Source organism: Dunckerocampus dactyliophorus, chromosome 10 (assembly GCF_027744805.1).
Source record: "Dunckerocampus dactyliophorus isolate RoL2022-P2 chromosome 10, RoL_Ddac_1.1, whole genome shotgun sequence".
NCBI classification, from domain to species: Eukaryota; Metazoa; Chordata; class Actinopteri; order Syngnathiformes; family Syngnathidae; genus Dunckerocampus; species Dunckerocampus dactyliophorus.
In genome coordinates this window covers 23052346-23074380 of record NC_072828.1, presented here as the reverse complement: position 1 = coordinate 23074380, position 22035 = coordinate 23052346, and the positions used below count along the sequence as shown (strand labels likewise).

Genomic DNA, 22035 nt, shown 5'->3' with positions numbered 1-22035 from the left:
GAAAACTGGTTCGGGCGGATATGTTTAGGTGGACAAGTTCGTTTTGTTTATGTTGCCACCACTTTCAAACAATTTCGGCACACTGGCTCGCTCGTGTCGATGGGCTCACCTTGCTCATTAATAATACTCCCACACAGGGGCTATGGCATTGGGCTCTCTTTTTCCAATCTTTTGCTGTGTGTATGCCAATCTCGTGACACCCCTAACATATATTATTAAAATACATTTGTACAAACAATATACTGTATATTATTCAAATTAATTTGTACTAATATATATATAATATTATTTTTTTAAATTATACAAATACATTTGTACACCTTATAGCTAATACACTCAAGCCCAACTTGTGAGGAATTATGAGATTAAAAAAACGATACAATTAAGAGTCTTAAAAAAGACATTATTTCTTCCACATAAGAACTCCACAAATGTCGCTACCTCGTTTAAAGAAGTCAATGAGATTTAAAACGGTTTGCAGCTTTGGCCGTGGGACGATGAAGCCAAATACTGCCCTCCAGTGCTTTTTGAAACAATGTAGGACGTCTAGAAAAGTCCAGGGTGGCTTCAGGTAGACAATCTATTGAAAGAAGAGAAAGAAACGTCTGAAAACATTTTGGTACAGATGTGTGAAACAAGACTCAAGCATGGATTTGATATTATATAACAACACATTTGTAAGTCAATCCTACCTCTTGCCACAAATCATCAAAAGCAGATTTCATCTCCTTCTCCAGCACATTGGACAGCACCTCCTGCAGGCAGTCTTCAAACTCAGAAACACATCTGTTTATTTTCTCCTCCTCCTCTTCTTCCAGGCTCCACCTTTTGCGATCTGTAAATATATGCACGTCCATGAGTGCTTATTATGTATGTACTAAACAGGACAGAAATAATTGGACATACAAGGTAATAGGGCAACAGGAACTAAAACCGGAAGAAAACATGGAGATCGTCAAGCTCCACTGTTATAGTTGCTCTTCTAGGAACACTTTCTCGAGATTTTTTGGGGGGGGGAAACGTCACCATTCATGCAGATGGATGATTATGAGGTCAAAAGTCGCTAATGCTGAATGGACAATCTCTGGTTTAGCTCATCCTAAAGGTGTTTAAGGGGCTTGAGGTGAGGGCTATGGAGTTCTTCCACACCAAGCATGCCATGCTTTGTGCAATGAGGTAACAGTCTTGCTGGAAGAGAAAAGGGCCATCCCCAAAGGTTTTCTCAAAATATGTAAAGATAATTAAAATACTTTGTGCCCCTTATTTGTCTCGTATTTTTCAGTAGAACATTTAATGGACAGACAGAAGTGGTTATGCAGGCAAAACAGTAAAACATGGAATGTGCATTGGCGGTATGTGCTCTATGACAGAGAATGCCATCTTATTTCCTGTTCTTCATAGGGGATGCTGTCTCACCTTTCTCTGTAAGACTTGAAGAAAGAGTTGCTCTTTCTTGAGGATGAGGGAGTGTTGGTGTACAGCTGATTCCTGACATTGGTGAGGACACTGGGAGGTCAATTTGAGGAACCCCCTGCGGGACAGAGCTTTGTAGTTGGTTGAGGTCGTGTCTGGATCTCTCAACCTCCGCCTCCAGGTCGGTCTTACTCAGGGCCTTGACGCCACTTAGGACAGCCTTGCTGCATAGATTTTTATCATTTCTACAGAGGAAAGATAAAGCGTTGAATGTTAAACAAGGATTTTCATTACAGTGGAACCCTGAATTCGATAAAAAAAAATACACTTCTAAGGTCATATAATGATACCTCAGCATATCTCATGACACATCAGGTCAGTGACCATCTACAGCATGGGAGTCCGAAGTGCAGCCCACATGTCATTTTCAGGCCACGGATTAAAAAATAAATAAATAAATAAATGAATCGGCCCTCAGCATATTCTAAAAATAAATTCATTTATTAGATATCACACCAGTTTGCTTTGTCACGTACACCTACCTTGTCAGTCTGACTGAATACTGTTGCTACATCATCAATCTCAGAAGATGGGCCATAGTAGCAGAGAAAGAAACAAATGAAGACAAAGGCCATCTCCTATGCTGTCGTGACCCAAAACATGCTTAGACATAGGATTCCTCAACCTATTCTTTCCCATTGACTCTTGTCTGGCCTTTCTCTCACCCCAACTGGAACAATCTGCCTGAACCCCCTCACAGTCACATGCATGCATATTATCTGCAGAGGACACAGGCTGCAGAGGCAGCAGTAGTGTAGCACTTGGGGGAGGGGGAACTCACGTGCACAGGATGAGAGCACTGCCTGGGTACAGACTCTGGTACTGTAGGCAGCACTGCAGCACTTTGTCATCATTATTCTCAGCCATCAGACTATCTGAGGACAATGACACACACAAAATGACGTGAGACAAGGAAACGGAAACAAAAGTCTTTGATTAAATAGACTGGTAAAGCATTTAGAGAATTTGTAACACAGCACATGAGCTCTAAACTCAATGGATGGATGAAGGTTGCAGTGTTACTATGCTACCTTACTTTTAAAGGTTTTTAATGAGCTATTTTTAATGACTGATTCTGGTGGTTCAGCAATTTTTGTGCTTTCAGACTTGACTGCTGCTTTCCATACAGTGTACCATACCATTCTTTTATCTTGCTTGGGAAACTGTGTGGATGTCAGGGGGACTGCTCTTGAGTGGTTTAAATCTTACCTGTCAGGGTGATGCTTTACTGTGGGACTTGGGGACTCCACCTCGTCCACCACCCCTCCTGACTGTGGAGTCCCCCACAGATCAATTCTAGGGCCCATCCTGTTTGCTCTGTACCTGGTCCCACTTAGTGTAATATTTAGAAAACATGGCATCTCCTATCACGTTTAGACAGAAGACTGCCAAATTTACCTACCACTCACAAAAAAATGACCATGCCGCCCTGACACCCCTTCTCGAGTGCTTAAGCGACGTCAAGGTCTGGTTGGCTCAAAATTTCTTAAAGCTCAATGTGGGGAAGACAGAGGTTATCTTGCTCAATCACACCTGTACCCTGTACCCAAAATAGGCTGTTTATTAACTGATCAAAAGTATAAGACCATAACATAATAAACCAGAAACCCCCATGCAAAACAGGAAAAGGCAGCACCTTAATTTGGGTTGAGGACTGTACCGTGTCTTGACGGAAAGCCAGATGGATCCTCCAGCTCAGTGCTGGTGACTTTTTGTGGAGTACCACTTGGCTTTTTTGTTCGATAACCCTCAGGATCTTTTTAGAAATTCAAAATGACTGTCTTATGCAGCAGCGACGGCACATTACGATAGGTCTTACTCACGCAGCTCAACAATCCTACATCATTCAAAGACAGAAAGCATTTTTGGCTTTACCATCAAGAGGTCACGACAGTGTAAATACCTGACAGAAAATGATATGGAATCCAAATTTTTGTGCCAATTTTGGCTTCTAAAGGTTGTGGTTTTAAAGTGGTTTAAGATGACCAAAGCATGTTTGAATTTAATTTCAATAAACTGCCTGCTTAAAATGTTTTGTATCTTCCTCTCATTTCTTCTTTTTGCATTTTCACGCTCTTTAGATCCACCAAAATGCACATTCTTGCCATTTTTCAAATGGGCTTAAGATTTTGATTAGGAGTGTATATGTAAATAGGGCAAAATGTTTAATCTACACTGCATCTTGTTGTCAACGAACATCATTCATGCTATAATAACAAACGATAAACAGTCAGCAAACTACTACTGCCACCAATTGGCCATAAAGGGAAGTACAATCAAATAATTGTACACAATGTAGAACAGTCAAGTCAATTATTTGTGTTTATTTTCAAGTAATATTCTAGTTAGCAGGCATACATACATTATAATGTGTAATGTGTGTGTATTAACATGCAATTGACTTAGAACAGTATAAAGGCAATATTCTATCAAGAAAATACGAAATAAGAAAGACTGGTTTAACTGCACACTCACTGTTACTTTCAGCAGCCTGCTGCATTGACTGGCCCCAAAGGTGTCGTTCTTTGCTTTTCAGTGAGTTGTAAATGTAGGAAATGGCGGGACAGGCCAAATGGGCCACAGATCCTGTGAGACCTTTGCCCTTTTTTAGAGAATCCAGCTCCTGAAGGACCACCCAGGGAATCAGGACAATTGGTAAACCCAAAGCTACAAACACATAAAATAAGACAAAATATGTAAAATAACACACAGAATTCAATATTTCTGAGTGTACTATAGCTTTGAAACCAGGGCCTGAGTGTTATGGGTTTCCCTGAAACACATTTTGACTATCACAGCAGTTATGGGTTCGTTGTTTCCAAATAAATCAAAGTGATGTAAGAAGCGTACTGTAGTTTCAGGGGTAAATGACAAGTGTATTAGATACGACAATCACCTCCAAGGCCATGACATTGCATCTTTTTCACATAATCCAAGTGACTGAGGAGAATGTTGGTGTCCAGAACAAGGATTACGTCTTGCTGAGCAGGTTGTTTGCCTGTGGAAATACATATTTTTCAGGTGACATCAAATTGCCACTTTATATACATTTAATAACTACAACAACTGAATCAAAAGGCCAGTGGGGAGGTAAGTAAAGTACCAGTTTATATTAAAAAATGCCCATTTTTAAAACAGTTTCCATTCCGTGTTTGTTGTATTAAAGGTTATCCCATGTTTAGATGTTTTTCCATTACATTTTTCATCCACTACAACACTTCATTCGGTACACCTGGACTAATGAACAATGTGAGGATATATAAACAATTCCCTTTATACTGTAAAGACCATATAATTTTATAAAAACAAAATTAACCATGATGTAATCCATCAGGTGTCTTAAAAATGTATTACACTGTACAGTAATCCCTCGTTTATCACAATTAATTGGGTGCAGATCAGACCATGATAAGTGAACTTGCGCGAAGTATGATTCCTTATTTGTAAATGGAATATTTTCCAATTAAAGCACAGAAAACTTGTTTACGACCTTCTAAATACGTTTTTTTTTACATTATTGGAGCCCTCTAGACATGAACTAACACCCCTATAGTCACCTTCACACTTGTATTACCCAATATAGCAGGCATAAGAGTGAGCCATTTAAGACATAAATAAGAATAAAAATCATTCTGTTCGCTATCATGGTTATTTCATGACTACTATTACTACTAATATGTATGAGTGTTTCAATGCAGTATTATCACTGTGGTTGTTGATCTTATTTCATCCTCTCCATCATGGTCTTACGGCCGTCACAAACATTTGCTGATGTAGTCCTGTTTGTTTCTGTTGTTTTGTTATTGTTGTCGCAATTGTTCTTGTTGCTTTTGTTCTTGTCTCTCTCTGTATTGTCCCCCTCTATCCCCCCTCCTGCACTATCCTCCCCGGCCGCTCGATAGTTGCATAACAACAAAACATCAAATAAAGTCAAATAAATTCTGTTTAACAGGGGAAGAGTATTTCACACTTTTCCCTGGCAGAGCAAATCTGTTTATTATGTTGTTTATTTTATTTAAAAGCGCTTGACATTCCAATTACAATGTTAAATACTGGTGAGAAATTAAAGTTTATTGCTTTTGATACGGTGTACTCGCATTATTATGACATATATTGTCATTACATTAATGAAAAAATGGTCTCAAAATAGTTGATGGCAATAATATCGTTTATCGGCAATAATTTGTAGGACAATTATCATTCAGCCAAATTTGTTATCCTGACAAGCCTAATAATAATAATAATAATATTTATAGTAATAATAATAACATCAACATGGGATACTGTTGTGGCTGTAATCCAGCTAAAACTCAACCCTGAACCCCCAACATCACTTCCTGTCCATATGTCTGGAACACATTTATGCGATCACACACAAGCCCGAGTTTTATTTAGGTCTTAAAAGGCTTATTTTCTCCGATTATATCGACTATATTTATTAATACGACTATAAAGGTGACTATAGGGGTGTTATTCCATGTCTAAGGGCTCTAATATTAATGTTAACAACTGTATTTAGAAGATCGTCAACAGGTTTTCTATGTCATAACTACGATAGGATTCCATTCATGAAGAACGACTCCTATTTGGCGGAAATTCACTTATCACAGTCGAGCTTGGAACCAATTAAGCACGATATACAAAGGATGAGTGTACATCATCCCAGTATTGTAGTAGTAATGTAGTAAATTCCAGTTTGTGTTGTATTGTGATGTTTAATTCCAATATCTCAGCATCTCCACAGACACCATAGAACTCACATAGAGTATATGTAGTGCTCTCTTCTGCGGGGTCTATGTCCATACAGGTGAGCTCTCCATAGCTCTGCATTACATCCACCTCTAATCTCCTCTCAGACCGGGCAAGGTGAAGCTCCTCCGCCACTTGCATCTAGAGTCCAACATATTTCAACAATGAAGCCTCTACGCTATTCTTAAAAACCACGTTAATGCCGTATCTCACCTGGTCACTCTGCTGCTCAGCGACGGCATCACTTTTATTTAGCGGGCCGCTTGACAAAGACGGACTCTTGTCCTTGCTTTCAAATGTAAAAGTTGGAGGAACATCCACAAAGCAAGGGGTCTGTTTCGGGTTGTTTGCTGAGGTCTCTGAGAAAGAGAGCTCGGTCCCACATGTGTCAGTTCTGCTGGTAGAGGTAGCATCACTCCTCTCATCGACGTTTGTATTCACGAGTGCTGGTTGAACCTTCTTTGGTATCTTAAAAGTTGGATGTAGAGGTGTTAATTTTGGCCGAGCATTTGATGCCTTTGCAATTTTAAAGGACACTTTGGGTATGGTTGGAATACAAGACGTTTGACTGGTCGAGTCAATGGATGTTTTTACATCTTTATCAAAGCTCTCTTCTTCCTTAAGCAGCAGTTGCTGGCTTTTCTGGCAGGTGTCTTTGACCAGCTCTGTTTCCTTGTCCTTCTGGCTCGGTTCCTTGGCCTCTTTTGTTGTGCTGTCATCTCTAGCCTTATGTCGATCCATATCTTTACATTTACTCTCCAGCAATTCCAGGCACTGTTTCCTTTTCTCCTCCAAAACAACACCAGGACGGGTTCGCCTCTTTTTTGATCTTGGGGGGCTCATGCGGCGAGGTTTTTCATCTGAACTACGCTCAGAGTCAGTTTTTTCTTTTTTCCGATCATCTGCGTCTACATTGCTGATGCTCCCAACTCTTAAGAGTCTCCTTTCTTTTATTTGACTCCCTGTAGCAACCTTATCTTTCCCTGAAATAATAGGCTCCACTTTACGGGAGCAATCATTGTGGATTGGTGTAGAGGTGCTACTTGTCTTTGAATAGGCCACATCTGTCTTAGAGATGTGTCTCTTATCTGTTTCTTGTCTTGCAGGCAGTTTGTATACAGCCTTTTTGATTTGGCGTGTTTCCATAACAGGAAGTGAAGCATATTCTCTGTCTTTTGTCGAACTGATTTAAGTGGAAGAAGAAAAGTAACACCACCGTCAATAGTGATGTTCATATCAATATTGTGACACATTAGTCCTTAATAGTACAACACATGATATCAAACCTGGAGTGCCTGTTTACGTTGTGCTTCCTCTTGGATCTTTCACGCTTATATCGTTCATTGGATGTCTGAGATAAGAGAAATAAGTATCATATTTCAGATTCACATTAGCTAATAGTACAGCAGATTCTATTCCATTCACTAAAACATTAATCAAAAGCATGTTTTACCTCCTCCTCTCTGGATGACTTCTTGTGCTTCCTCTTTCTTTCAGACATTATTTTCTGCAGCGCTTATTTCGAGATCGGAAACTACCAGGGCAGTCAAAAATCACATTACTGCACAGTTTGGTACCACAAGAATTATACTAACATGAAAAAGGTATTAGCTATAGCGTTGTGTTTGACCATCTAAATTTAGGATTATATTACTTTTTTACATTGGGCAATCAATAAAAACATTGCAATAGATTAGATTTTGAAAGGTATCTTTATCGGTTGTACATACATACACATGTCACCGCAAATAAACTACTGTAGATTGTCAAAACTTACCATTCGTACTGTTTTGTTATGCTAGCCTTTGTAATTGAAACATCACAGCGGAACTAGCAGGGCTATGGTGATAGTTGATGTAAAACGCTGTTGTAAATTAGCCATGTAGAATAAACCATGTGCGTTTTGTTCAAATCTGGATGATTAAATTTGGTCGGAACTGTACTGACATACCACAGTAACTGCTCGTCTTCTTCTACAGCGGCTAGTTTGGTCTCGTTAATCGCCACGACACTGGCCCCTAAAGGCTACAGTGGAGAAGCACAGGTTGAGAGACAGAAAATGCCAATTCGTTATTGGTAAACTACTTTGAATTTCTCTACTGTCGAAATAAAATGTGCCATTTATAAAGTCTGCATTGACTTGCTGAGGACGCAGCCATATATGGGGAGGAGGCAGCCAAAGGGGAGTACACAGCTGAAGGTCAGTGGGAGTGAAAAAGCGGTTTCAGGTCATCTTGACTTTTTTTTTTATTTTTTTTTTACACAAAGCAAGTCACACTCTTTACCGCAACTACACTTGGTGGGTTGGTTAGTCTTTTATACCATTTTCAATGCATCATCCCTGCTCATCTGTTGTAACGTATTCATTCTTATATTAATACAAAACTATTTTCTGAAATATTATTATTTGTGAGAAATGCCATTTGAATGGTCGCTACCCTAGAGAGGATAAGGGGCATAGAAAATGAATGGATGGGTTATTTGAATTGAAACAAAAATGGTACACAAAACGTCTTACTAATATATTTTATTTTGGTGAACCAGGTGTACCTTATTGTGAAGGGCACTCCACAGGATGTTGTATGTGTATCCGCCATCTTGACTAGAAAATCAATCCAAAGTTACGTTGCTGCTGCTACCTTGTCGCCTTCAATTTAAAAAAAGGTGAACTTTTAGTTCCAGAAAAGACATCCGTCGCTGTCATCATTGAGAAGCTTTCACTCTGGTGCCGAAACCCGTGAAGTAGGGATTTTTTTTTTGACTTTTTGGAACGAAGTGAACAGCTAAAGGCTATTGATAATTGCCGAGATGACAGACCGACTAGAACAGATGCAAAGGAAGCAAGCATGCCGCTACGACGAGGCTGTTTACTCGACTAGAAGAGGAGGCGCACAAAGAAAGCCCAGATTCGAGCAAAATACGTGAGTTTCTGGCAGTTTTATCACCAAAGGAGGACATTTTAACAGCCGACTTGGAGAAATGCATTGAAGAGGAGACGCCAACAGACTGGACGCCGAGATTGAGACCACGATGGAGCACATGGACCGCGTTCTTACGTGGAAGGTTCGTGTAACCAGCATGATTGAAAGATCACTGGAGGCAACGAGGGAGCCTGCGAGATGCCGAGTCAGTGATTGGAGCTCCGCCTCAAATGCATCGCAATCCAAACTGTTAAATTCCCCAAGCTAATGATAGCCAAGTATGATAGTGCTTCTGGAGTCAGTATGAAACGGCTATTCACTGAAGTTGAGGCAGTGTTGACCTCCAGACCTCTGTCATGTGTACACAGTGAGGCTTTACAACCACAGCCACTTGCCCCTTCTCACTTCCTGGTTGGTAAACGCTGGACTCCCTTATATGGCTAGAATAGTAGATGTTTTTTTCAGGCAGGGATGGTCTAATACGTTGGTTTGCCGTGTGTTAAGAAGACCTGTTCAGTTGTTATGTCCTCTGGAAATACGTTGATGGCAATATTCCTCCGATGGTGATGAACAGTAAAATGTAAAATTGTTTTCTGAAATATTATTTGTGAATTGTTATTTGAATGGGGGGGGGGGGGGGGGGAATGGTACACAAAATGTCTTGTATTTATTTTATTTTGGTAAACCGGATGTACGAAGTTGTGAAGGCCGCTCTACAGGATGTTGTAAGCGTGTCCGCCATCTTGACTAGAAAAAAACAGAAAGTTATGTTTCTGCTGCTACCTTGTGGCCTTCAATAAAGGTGAACCTTTAGTTAAAAAAAGACATCGGTCGCTGTCATCATTGAGAAGCTCATCTGTTCATATCCATCCTGGTCACCAGTCAATCACGCTCACATTCATGGTCAATTTAGGTCTCCAAATAGCCGAACATGCATGTTTTTGGGATGTGGGAGGAAGTCAGTGGAAAGTAGAAAAGCGGCGCAAGCAAGGGGAAAAAATGCAGGCCATTCCCCAAGTTGGTGCCAATTGCTTGTAACTCAAAATAAACTCTTTTTTTTTCCCCAACCCCAAATCTGATAACATGCATATTATCACATACACATAAATAGTTTGGATAATATGCAAAAAGATATCTAAAGAATTCTAATTTTATTATAATCTTAGGAATTTTTTCAATGTTCAAGGTAGTTCAAACCAATTTTCTTTCTCAACTGGTGGGTCGGGACCCAAAAGTGGGCCGCGGATGCACTCTGAGCGGGTCGCAGACAGCCAGTCAAAAGTTACATTAAAATATGTCATATACAACCAATGTCTGAGTTAGATTTTTTTAGATTTTGATGTCGTCTTCCTAATTGGTATGTACTCGTTGCACAGTAGTAAGTTCTGTGGCCTTACTTTGTGTCATTTTCACAATTTTTTTTCATTTCTTTCATAAAATTCATCTAAAATGCACTCTGGACATGTAATTATGTGTATTAAATGTTTCAAAATATGACATAGGAGATTTTTAAAATACGTTTGCTTGGTTTGACATCAATAAAAGTGGGTCACGACTTAATGATGATTAGAAAATGTGGGTCGCAGGTTGAGACCATTTGAGAACCCCTGGTTTAAACTAATCTTTAAAATTGTATTGATTATATATGCAATCAAATCAATGCACAGGACACTTTGCCTAATAAAAATGTAGTTTACAGTTAATTTTACTATGCATTTATACATTTGACTTTTCACTGATTGGGTCGAACGGTATTCCACACAGTTTCAAACCTGTATTCCCAGACTGTGAGGCAGACGTGCTAAACATTACTCCAGCATACCACTCATTTTACTCGATGGTTTATTTTCTTAATTATATTTCAGGTTATTATACTGTATTTAGAGATTTTTTTTCTCAGAATGTTTTCATTTCTTTGCAGGACGTGTTTAATTGTACAATTTTTTTGAATTAAAAAAACGGGCTCTGGGCTGCAAAAGGTCCCTGGGCCGCACTTTGGATACCAGTGTTGTTGGATTGTGGGGGACAATCACGTTTAAAGACCCGCTACCAAGGTTATTACTACAACTACACTGATTTGTCTTTCAAAATGAGATAACGACCACAAAAGGCATTGCAATGTCTCTTACGTGCCACACAGTGACACTGTAGCTCCATTGAGGACTAGTCTTGCTGCTCAAGGCCCAACCACAGTCTAATAACTTTACAGACCGCGTTTAAACTGCCGAAACAAAACCTGAAGAGCAGCTTCATTGAAGACTTTGAAAATGTCAGCCAGTTTATGGCTAACATATGAGCTGTGTTGTTCCAGCTGTCGGGGATAAACTCAGACCACTTCAATAGTGTTGGACGGGAATGCTAATACTATAAAGGGCTTGTGACATAAACAATTATATGCAGCAAGGTTAAATACATGACACACATTGGATTAGATAAGTGGCATGTTTAAAATAGGAAACACTAACCTTTTGGTGGTTCATCCAACATGATAATGCTGTTTTGTGGCATGCAGTGACAGTAGTCAAGAAGCCACTTCTCTTGTGATGAACAGTTGTTGCACAGCTGGAGCTTTGTTTGTTAGCAGTGATAAAGGTACGTGTGTGAAAACAAAATAAAACAAAAACAGCGCTGAAATGTTCATGTTCTCTGATACTTCTTGTTTTGAACTTTGGAGTTCACTCGCACAGTCCGGCTGGGGGACTCCAATGTCCTCAATGATGGAGAAACCTGGAAAAGGCTTATCCAAGCCCCAAGCTTTTGGAGAGCTTTGCTATGCTTGGACTGGCCATTTTAAACACTATGTTTTAATATTAAGGTACTTGAAAAGTACATATGGCACAAAAGCACCTTCAAGCCAACATCGATGAGTAAATTTATTGTCATCAAATCAGATCCAACTACAGGAGGATTACATTCCTGAGCCACCTGTGAAAGCTCATGCCAAAGTACGTGCTTGAAAAGAGGCCTTGGTTGATTGTCAAACTTCTGTTCCAGGAGGAACAACGAAGCCTCCTGGCCGTTGAACAGTAGACCCGCTCTTTATGCTACATGTTCCCAGTCAGTGATACTGTCTAACTTCATTTCCAAGCAAAACCACAAGACTGAGGAGTGCCCAGTTTAGGGACATCAGGACAATTTTTACTCTCTGGGGTTTTGTTGGTCAAATACAGGGGTGTCCAAACTTTTTCCACTGAGGGCCACAAACTGAAAAATGAAAGGATGCAAGGCCCACTTTCATATTTTGTAAACTAAAATAGATGGTAGTGTAGATATGCTAGGAGTATTTTAAGAAAAAAAATTCTCTTTTGCTCTTTTTTCCTCATTTTGGCTGGTGTCATTTTTCATTTTCCAAATCTTTCAACTTTCCTCTTAAATAATAAGAGGAAACTTGCCGGTGTCTGGCTAGTCTCCTCCGTTTCCTGGCTGGTGGCTGTCTGCCTGCCTCCGGGGTGTCGGCGCTTCTGGCTTCTTTTCTTTTCTATCCCCTCCTGCTCCGGTCCGGCAGCTCCAAATTTGCATAACAACAAAACATCAAAGTTAAATAAATTCTGTATAACAGGGGAAGTGTATCTCACACTTTTCCCTGGCAGAGCAAATGTATTTAGATCAACAATACTATCTGCCTAATGGCTGGACAGGACAAAAAAAACCTTTCCTCTTAAATAATATTTTATTTCAGATTATTATGACTTCATTCCCATTGATATTGATATCATGTTTTACGTAATGTAATCTAAAGCCCGCCTCTATGCAGTAGTGTGCTGGGGGAGCAGCCTCAAGAAGAAGGACGCCACATGCCTGGACAAACTAGTGAGGAAGGCAGGCTCTGTCACTGGCACTGAGTTGGACAGCCGGACATCTGTGGCAGTGCAAAGGACACTGAGAAGGCTCCTTTTCATCATGGACAACCAGCAACATCCAATGCACAGCATCATCTCCCGACAGAAAAGCAGTTTCAGTGGCCGATTACTATCACTGTCCTGCTCCACTGAAAGACTAAGCAGATCATTCCTTCCCTACGCCATGCGACTTTTCAACACAACAGAGGTGGAGCCATAAAATAGACACTCAGGGCTGGACTTCTTACCTTAATATGCATCTGTTCCGTATTTATCTATTTGTATTCTATTTTCCTATTTTTCTTATCTCGCCTATCTTCCCTTGTTTGTTTTATTTTTAAGTGATTAAGTTTATTATGACATTTATGGCATGTGAATTTATCTTGGAGATGAATAAAGTATTTATCTATCTATTATTTCTCTTCATGACATTACAAGTTTATTCTCATAAAATTGTGACTTTTTTCTTGTTAGAATACAACTTTTTTCTTGTAAAATTACAGCTGTTTTTTTCCCCATTCCTGCTGTTTTTTGTTTTTTTTTTAGTTCTCCAACTATTTCAACTTTTTTCTTGTAAATTTTCTTCTTGTAGTTATGACTATATTCCCATAATATTTAAAAAAAATTCTCATAACATGACTTTTTCTGCAACCTCATGTTCCAAAAATCACAACTTCGTCATTTTGTTTGTTTTCCATAATGTTACGACTTAAAAAAAAAAATCAGGTCTTTTTTCTTTAATATTTAAACTTCATGCTACTACAATGACGTGATTTTTCCCCATAATATTATGTCTTGATTCTGGTAAAATTACAACTTTTTTTTTGTTAGATTCCAACTTGTTTCTCTTGCTATTTTGACTTTATTCTTGAAAAATGACTGCTGATTTATCCATTTTGTTTTTGCTTGTTTTTCCTAGTTTTCTTGTTAAATTCTATTTTTCGAATGCACCAAAAAAAAAAAAAAAACAGCTGCGGGCCAAAAAAACCCAAACAAAACACCCGTGGGCCCTCAATGGCCCCTGGGCCCCATCTGAAGAGACCCCTGGTCTCTTAAGAGATAGCTGAGATAGCTTGCAATCAAATCTGCAGCAGAAAGATAAAAGTTAAAACCTGATGTCATGGCTCCATGCCACGAAAAAGTCTTCATGCCTGTTCCCCCAATGAAGTACAGTGGACGCTCATTGAAGACAAATACTGATGTGACAGTGTTGTCCACTAAGTAACACTGACAGAAAGATGTATTTGGAGAGTGATATCGTCACCTCGTGGCATTATATACAGTATCTATTATTACTGTCTGGCTTATACCTTTTGAAACTGAAACGGGTGAAATAGCACACTGAAAAGTGATGTACTGTACAGATAAAAGTGTTTCGTCGATCGTATAAGAGTACAAGTTGGTTATGTTAGGTTTCATAAGAAGTGAATTATGTCTGTGTGAGTCAGGACTTCATTTATCCCATCCCCATTTGAGTCTTCGCTTCTCACTGCCTCCACGATGTGCGTAGAACAGCTCAAGAGTTTGCGTGCAGGTACGCACATTCTCCTGCCAAATTGTTTAGTAAATCACAATATTGGCGTAAAAAGTGATTTACGCTACTTTCAGGCACTGTTTGTGCGGACACAACCTTTATAAAGGAAACCCCTGATTGCTGACAGGTGAAGCGGCTCTGGATTTGGAAAACTGGACTCGTGGAAGTCTCTGGGCTTTAGTGGCTTGCTGCAGTACAGGTAATATGAGTCTGTTAACACTGACAAAGTCTATAAAATAATAAAATGAACATATCAAATAGTAATATATGACTTGGGATGCAATAGTCACTTTTTTTTACTATAGTATCTGGCCCTCACAGTGTCTGCTGAGAAAAATTCTGGCCCTTGGACAAATGTAGTAGAATACCGGTGTTGAGATTGTGGTTGCTTTGTCACTATGTACTGACATGAATGGATATATGGTTGGTGGTCAAATAGAAGAAAAAAAACAGTTCTGTGTAACAAAAATGTGCACATTTCTTGGAAAGCTTTCCTGCCATTTTCTTGCGTGTCATTAACCACTGGATACATGCTTTATATCAGGGGTGTTCAAACGTTTTTCCCTGAGAGCCACATACTGAAAAATGATTCAAGGGCCACTTCAATATTTTGCAAAGCAACACATGTAAATATGCTAAGAAGTTATATATATTTCTAGAAAAAAAAATGCATCTTTGTGATATACAGTGGTATGAAAAAATGTTTGCCCCCTTCCTGATTTTGTATTTTTTTTGCATGTTTGTCACACTTAAATGTTTCAGATCATCAAACAAATGTAAATATGAGTCAGTGACAAGACAACTGAACACAAAATGCAGTTTTTAAATGAAACCTTTTATTATTAAGGGAGAAAAAAATCCAAACCTACATGGCCCTGTGTGAAAACGCGATTGCCCCCTAAACCTAATAACTGGTTGGGTCACCCTTAGCAGCAACGACTGCAATCAAGCATTTGCGATAACTTGCAATGAGTGTCTTACATCGCTGTGGAGGAATTTTGGCCCGCTCATCTTTGCAGAATTGTTGTAATTCAGCCACATAGGAGGGTTTTCACGCACGGACCGTCTTTTTAAAAAGTGTATGTAGTGATCACCTCACGTCTTCCTGTCTTGACCAAAAAATGTTCTATAGAGCTACTGTTCCTTCACAGCAGAAGAAATCATTTGTGAAGGTTTTGGCCTCACCTCATGTCATTGGGGAGAAGAACACTTGGGTTACACTTCTCAGATTTGAAGGCTGTCGTTTTGCATTAATGTCTTCTGTATTGTTTAATTTAAAGTGTATTTGTATGAGGAAATACAGTAAATGAATGGAAATAATAATACTGCAGCGGGAGTGAGGTGAAAAAAAAGTCACCTGTTCTTTTTGTTTGCATGCTTGCTGTTTTCTATCGACAAATATGGAGCTTGAAAGTTCTGTATGCACCTCTATGCTCCTGTCTGTCTGACCTCCTTTGTGCCTTTCTGACACTCTTGTCGAAGCTCTGGTCTCTTTTAAGTTAATTCCATGACATTTGGCTTCAATCAACGAGCAAAACTCAGACAGACAGCGAATGCTTCAGTTGCGTGTATGTGACTGATCACAAGCCCATGTGTGTGTATGTGATATTTAAGTATGTGTTGGGAAGGCTCCTTATGCCACTAATGCTTTATTCAGAAACCTAAGTAGTCTGATATGACAATAAGCCTCTGGATATTCGGATAATGGGCAACTAATGTGTGTGGTGCTCATTATCCAAATATCGTTGGTGTGAGTGTGTGTGTGTGTGTGCATGTCAAATATTCGGACTGCCTTGCTCCATGAGGTTTGATATGTACACATGCAAACAGAAAAACAGAGATATACGGAGGATATAAACAAAAATGACATTCATAGTATTAGCCTACGGTAAGTTATACATGAGAAGCACAACAAATGACATACTCATGTATTTCAGCTGCTCTTGCACTGCATGTCATTGGATTATGCAGGTTTAACCTATAAAGCGGCTATATTAGGAAGGTTTTCATGCGTCTTGTGTATTTTTTTTACTTGTAAAATAATCAATATGATGAACTATTCAAGTCCTTTAAATGCAATATTACACTTTTACTTTACTGTCCTTATTAATAACTGAAATATTTTTGTAGTTAGAGCATAGAAAACCTGTTTACAACCTTCTAAACATGGGTTTTAAAATTATTAGAGCCCTCTAGATATTAAATAACACCCCTATAGTCACCTTTACACTCATATTACGCAATATAGTAGACATATAACAATAGATATGCCATTTAAGATAGATATAAAACTTGTGCTCTTGTGTGCTGCTATAAACGTGTTCTTCGGGGAAGCTGAGTGGCGGGCAGACAGGAAATGACGTCGGGGTTCACGGTGGAATTTTAGCTTGGCACGGGTTACGAACGCAACAGTAGCCAGTGTTTTTATTCAGGATTATTGTTCCTGTTGTGAGATAAGTCAAACCAGCAATAGGCGCTTGTTGTTTCGACGATCAAGTCTGGTGATTGGGATTCCGGTAACATTACTGACACCTTGTGACCAGTATGGAATACTACATATCATTCACAGCGTCTTTGAATGCGTCTTCTGAATGCCTTACATTTTGCATTGTCGTTGATTTCGACATTTTTATGCTTGAAAATGCTTAATTTATGGGAAAAAAATGTAAAATTTGCTTACATATGCATTTTTTTTTTACATAACAATATTCCATATTCATCAACAAAACAGCATGATTTGTTAATTATAATATCGTCAAAAAACTGATAGAGTGAAGCTGCAAAATTCAAAGCGCGAAGTGGCGAGGGATGACTATATATGTGTTTTGTTCTGAATTAATGAGTGTGAATGAATGGTTGTTTGTCTATATGTGCCCTGCGATTGGCTGGCGACCACTCCAAGGTGTACCTCGCCTGTCGCCCGAAGCCAGCTGGGATAGGCTCCAGCATGCCCCGCGACCCTAAAGAGGAGAAGCGGTATAGTAAATGGATGGATGGATGGATGGAAGTTTCTTGTTGCTTTTCAAATTAGTTGTTTATTACCAAGAAAAAACACAAATAACGAAACAGTAACCTTATGTAACATTAGTAGAAAAGAAAATATGTTGTTTCCTCTGTATCACACAAAAAGTAGCCTGGGGCCCATCTCACATGTACACCAAATCAGGCTCTGTCCTTCAAAGCGATTTACAATGTTTTAGTATAGTCCAGACCGTCAGAGGGAAAATCAAAGATTACAGTAAAACCGGAAAACTGAAAACAGATTTGAGTAAAAGACATTCTTTGTCTACCTCATCGATCATTTTGCAAACCTTCAGTTTTGTCTGGTGGTTCTGGATATAAAACTGCAAATAAAATAGATCAAACCGTCTTCTCTTGCAGCAGATTCAACACACTGATGCTTCAGACTAATAGTACCTCATATAACACTGACCTGACAGTCCGAGGGACCAGGACTGCATTATTATGAGCATTGTTAAAGTCAGTGACCTGAATACTTTTTCCACTACGGGGAAAGTGTTAATAGCGCTTGAAAAACAACCTGCCAATGTTTGGTGATGAATTGGCTGTCTCTTTCTTGAATGCTCTCTAGTGATGTTTTAGCAATGTCTGCAACATTTATATTATTCTCATTCAACAGTCCAGTACTTACTGACTGTCTACAGTATATCTATATCCACACTACATATACAGTATACGGAATGTTCAGAAAAGACAAGTCAGCATCTGGTGTGACCAACATTTACCTCAAATACCGTATACCCCGATGCAGAGCATCCCAAACAGGCTCAATGGGTGGCATGTTGTGTGAGTATACTGGCCATGCAAGAACAGGGATGTTTTCAGCTTCCAGGAATTGTATACAGAGTCTTGCAACATGGGGCTGTGCATTATTATGCTGCAACATGAGCAGATGGTAATGGAGGTCAGGGTATCTCTGTGCATTCAAAATGGCAACAATAAAATGCACCTGTGTTTGTTGTCCATAACATACGCCTGCCTCCACCATAACCCCACCACCACTATGGACCACTCGATCCACAAAACAGGTGCATTTTATTAGTGGCATTTTATTAGAATACACAGAGATGTTGTATTTATTAGTGATCATTGTGCCTATTGTTAGATAATTCAAACCTGCAATTGAAGCCTGTCGTTCCGGTGATCAAGTCTGCCGTTTGTGTCTCACCAAAATTACAGTAACTGTACAGACACCTGGTGACCAGTGTGGAATACTACATATCATTCACAGCGTCTTTGAATACATCTTCTGAATGCCTTACATATGTATTTTAGTTGGGGCATGCTGGAGCCTATCCCAGCTGACTTTGGGCGACAGGCGGGGTACACCCTGGACTGCTCGCCAGCCAATCGCAGGGCACATATAGACAAACAACCATTCACTCTCACATTCATATGGACAATTTAGAGTCGCCGATTAACCTCACCTGCATGTTTTTGGGAATGTGGGAGGAAGCCAGGGTGCCTGGAGAAAACCCACGCGCACACACGGAGAACATGCGAACTCCACACAGAAATGCCCAGGGGAGAATCGAACCCCGATCTCCTGGCTGTTCCTGTATTGGCCAACGTGCTAACCACTAGACCATCGTGCAGGCCCCACCGAAACTTAAATAAAAAAAAAAAATTACGTATAGGCCCTTGGAATTGACTAACAGCGCCCCTGACCAATACCACTGTTCATAAATAAACTGAAAATGTACAGTCAATTCATGTGATCGGTATCTGACGAGCTCCCTCATGGATGACCGGTATCGGAATCGGCAGCATAAACCCTGATCGGAGCATCCCTTATTTAAAATGACTAATTTAGGCAAAAAATATGTACAATTTGCTACAACATGCACAGTTTTTTTTTTTTTTTTACTAATATTAGGCCGTGTTCAACCACGAAACGGCATGATTTATAAGTTAATACAGTATATTTTTGAAAAAACGTGATAGAGTGGAGACGCAAAATTTGAACCGCAAAGTGGTGAGGGACGACTGTATATGTGCCAGTGATGGAACCATTGTTGATATGTCTCACTCTGTAGTCAGTTATACAGAGCGGTCTTGGGAATTCAGTGAGACGTAATTAGCATACTACAGGTGTGACAAGTCAAAAAACAGATGTAAAAAGGCAAAGCAAGACAATGTTATTCATAAAATGTACAAAAAATATATATCGTAGTAATAGGTGATTACTGGTTGATTGCCTAGTGATTACTGACAGAGGTGTGTAATATAGGGTGCAATGCACGACCGCCAAGGTAGGGGGCAGTAATTAGTTTTGTGACCTTGTAGAGCTCATGCCTGGATCACCTGTTTTGAAAGTTACGTGTCCCAATTAAGGTTTTGGCTAAATTTGTTTTCAATACGCCTTGTATCCACTTAATCCTACCAGGTAATATTTAACCACTGTGACAATCCTCTGGATAATCTTTTTTCGCGCATGGTTTTGCTTCTGTAGCGTGTACGGTGAGTGTCACATTTACGAGCCAGGAGGCTGCACTTGCCTCTGTGGTGGGCGTGTCCACAGGGATCCACTTCACTCACTCCCTGCTTGCTTACAATCACATGTTCCCACTGAGGATCCGGAGAGAGAACGGGAGCTAGAAGAAGCGCCGGCCAAGCGGATTTTACACTAACAGTGCAGCCGTTTCAGTTCCTAAACCCCACCTGGTGTCATGTCAGTTCGTAGGGCAGTCCTGGTGGTCCTGTGCTTGGTCGTAGCGGCAACGCGCGCTCGCCGGAGTTCAACAGAGCAGGAGGATGTTGAGGAGAAGACGAACAGCGCCAGATGCACCTCCAGGTGTCTCACCTTGCATATGACCCAAATCACTGCTGCTTTCAGACACTTCCAGGTAAGTAGACGGTCTAAATGCGATCCTGCCCACGCACATCTTTGCCTGGCACATTTGCAAAATCTAAACTGTATCTAAAATGCTACTTTATCGGTAATAATCCTCAGTTTTGATTGACATTATCAGAGATGTATCATTTATTTTTATTGTTATGTACAGTAAATTTGGTATAGTTTACAGTGGCGCTGTACTGTGTCATACTGAATTGTAATAGTTTATATTTGTGTCACTCAATGAGATAGCGACAGCACTGCTAACAATCTCAGTGTCAGCCAAATTTGTGGGAAAAAAATCAGTTACAGCTCTTGTAGTAGATTGTCAAATTATGCCTAATGTGTGTAATCAATGTACTCCAGTTCTAAGTACGTATTTGAGTTACCTCAATTAATGGGCATTTTTATTATAATGCTGACGGAAACCTTTCTGACAGGTGGACATGATTTGATGAGGCCAATCACAACATTTCAATAGTCTATTGTGTTTACAGCGCATTGACTCAGTGATCATGCTTCTAATGTGGTTTCCACTAGGATGTTTTTAGTTTTCATCTGGCCAAATTTTTTACCATTACGAGCACTTAGAGTGGCATTTAAAATGTATATTGGCTTTTAGTTTGTAGTTGACAAAATGAGCCATCTCACTCAAATTGCTGTCCCATGTTCCGCAGCCTTTGTTGTTTGGAATGCGAGATTAACAGGGACATGAGGACGTTACCAAGTTTGAAAAGCCACTTATCGTTAACAGCTTCAACATGTGCGTGGTGTGTAGTGGGTGGGAAAGTCATTAACCACAAAGTTCAGCCCCAATGGCTCTGATGGTTGGGGCGGGGGCACACGTTCACATATAAAACCGCAGTTTGGTCTGGTCCTCCACCCTCCAGAATAGACTCTTGCCACCTGTGCCATCAGTAATGAGAGTGGCCCCAAGATGACTCTCTTCCAGTCGGATGTGTACGTGTGTGCGTGTGTTGAAGTTTCTGGAGTACAGGTGTGAAAAGGGGAATGTTTCTTTTGAACCACTGTGAAGTGGAGTGCAGTAGTCAGATGTCCGGCCTCATACAGCCCAGCAACACAGCCTGTGTGAATTTGTTTGCTGTTTTTAGCTTATGTCCATAATGTGCTTACACGGCCAGGATTTCCTCACTTTGTCTGCTAACATTCACACACAGACACAATAATCCCCAAGCCTTCCAGAACTTTGTTTACAGTTTGCCAGCTACACTTTGTGGTGCGTTGTGCAGCAAACTGTCCACTGCTCTGTGAATTCATGCCACGTTTTCTATATACTCTGTATTTATCTTCTGCCTTTTGACTTGGGTGTCTGAATTCTGAGTGCGTGCATTTATCCATCCGCTGCCCTCAAATATTCCACCATGGAAATAACGTGATGCTCATGTTGTGCACAAAATCCCCTAATGCAGTGAGCCATATTTTATACTTACAAAGACTGATATACTGCTACTTTATTAACTATCATTACAAAGATATATTACTTTAAGTAACACATGTAGTATATATTACAGTCAACACTCCACATCTGAGGATGATGACCAGATTGTGTAAATTGTGATCCCTCCGTGTGCGGTCCCAACATGCTCCTGCCATTGAGTAAACTGTTTATTGTGTGCTATATAGCAAGTAGTGATTGAGAGA

At 39.9% G+C, this 22035-nt stretch overlaps 2 protein-coding genes across 8 annotated transcripts in view; one reads left to right on the top strand and one right to left on the bottom strand.

Annotated features, from left to right (window-relative positions):
• Positions 1–8316, bottom strand: part of swt1 (SWT1 RNA endoribonuclease homolog) — a 28737-nt gene extending 20421 nt beyond the window's left edge. For 2 of the 7 annotated variants that reach the window (XR_008572708.1, XM_054789968.1), the window contains exons 1-11: positions 8000–8313; positions 7676–7756; positions 7509–7573; positions 6436–7405; positions 6234–6363; positions 4370–4471; positions 3949–4140; positions 2255–2348; positions 1417–1658; positions 693–835; positions 442–580 (exon numbers count right to left, since the gene is read on the bottom strand). Coding sequence is in view for 6 of the 7 variants with exons in the window: in XM_054789968.1 (XP_054645943.1) it covers positions 442–580; positions 693–835; positions 1417–1658; positions 2255–2348; positions 3949–4140; positions 4370–4471; positions 6234–6363; positions 6436–7405; positions 7509–7573; positions 7676–7723 (2125 nt within the window). In the remaining variant the exon portion in view is untranslated. Of the gene's footprint in view, positions 1–441; positions 581–692; positions 836–1416; positions 1659–2254; positions 2349–3948; positions 4141–4369; positions 4472–6233; positions 6364–6435; positions 7406–7508; positions 7574–7675; positions 7757–7999 lie in introns of all 7 variants that reach the window. The other 5 variants (XM_054789963.1, XM_054789967.1, XM_054789965.1 and 2 more) reach the window with 4 other exon arrangements.
• An 11593-nt stretch (positions 8317–19909) lies between these two features.
• anos1b (anosmin 1b) overlaps positions 19910–22035 on the top strand; it is a 52615-nt gene continuing 50489 nt past the window's right edge. The window contains exon 1 of the mRNA XM_054790677.1: positions 19910–20383. Within this exon, the coding sequence (XP_054646652.1) occupies positions 20207–20383 (177 nt within the window). The 5' untranslated portion in view covers positions 19910–20206. The remainder of the gene's footprint in view (positions 20384–22035) is intronic.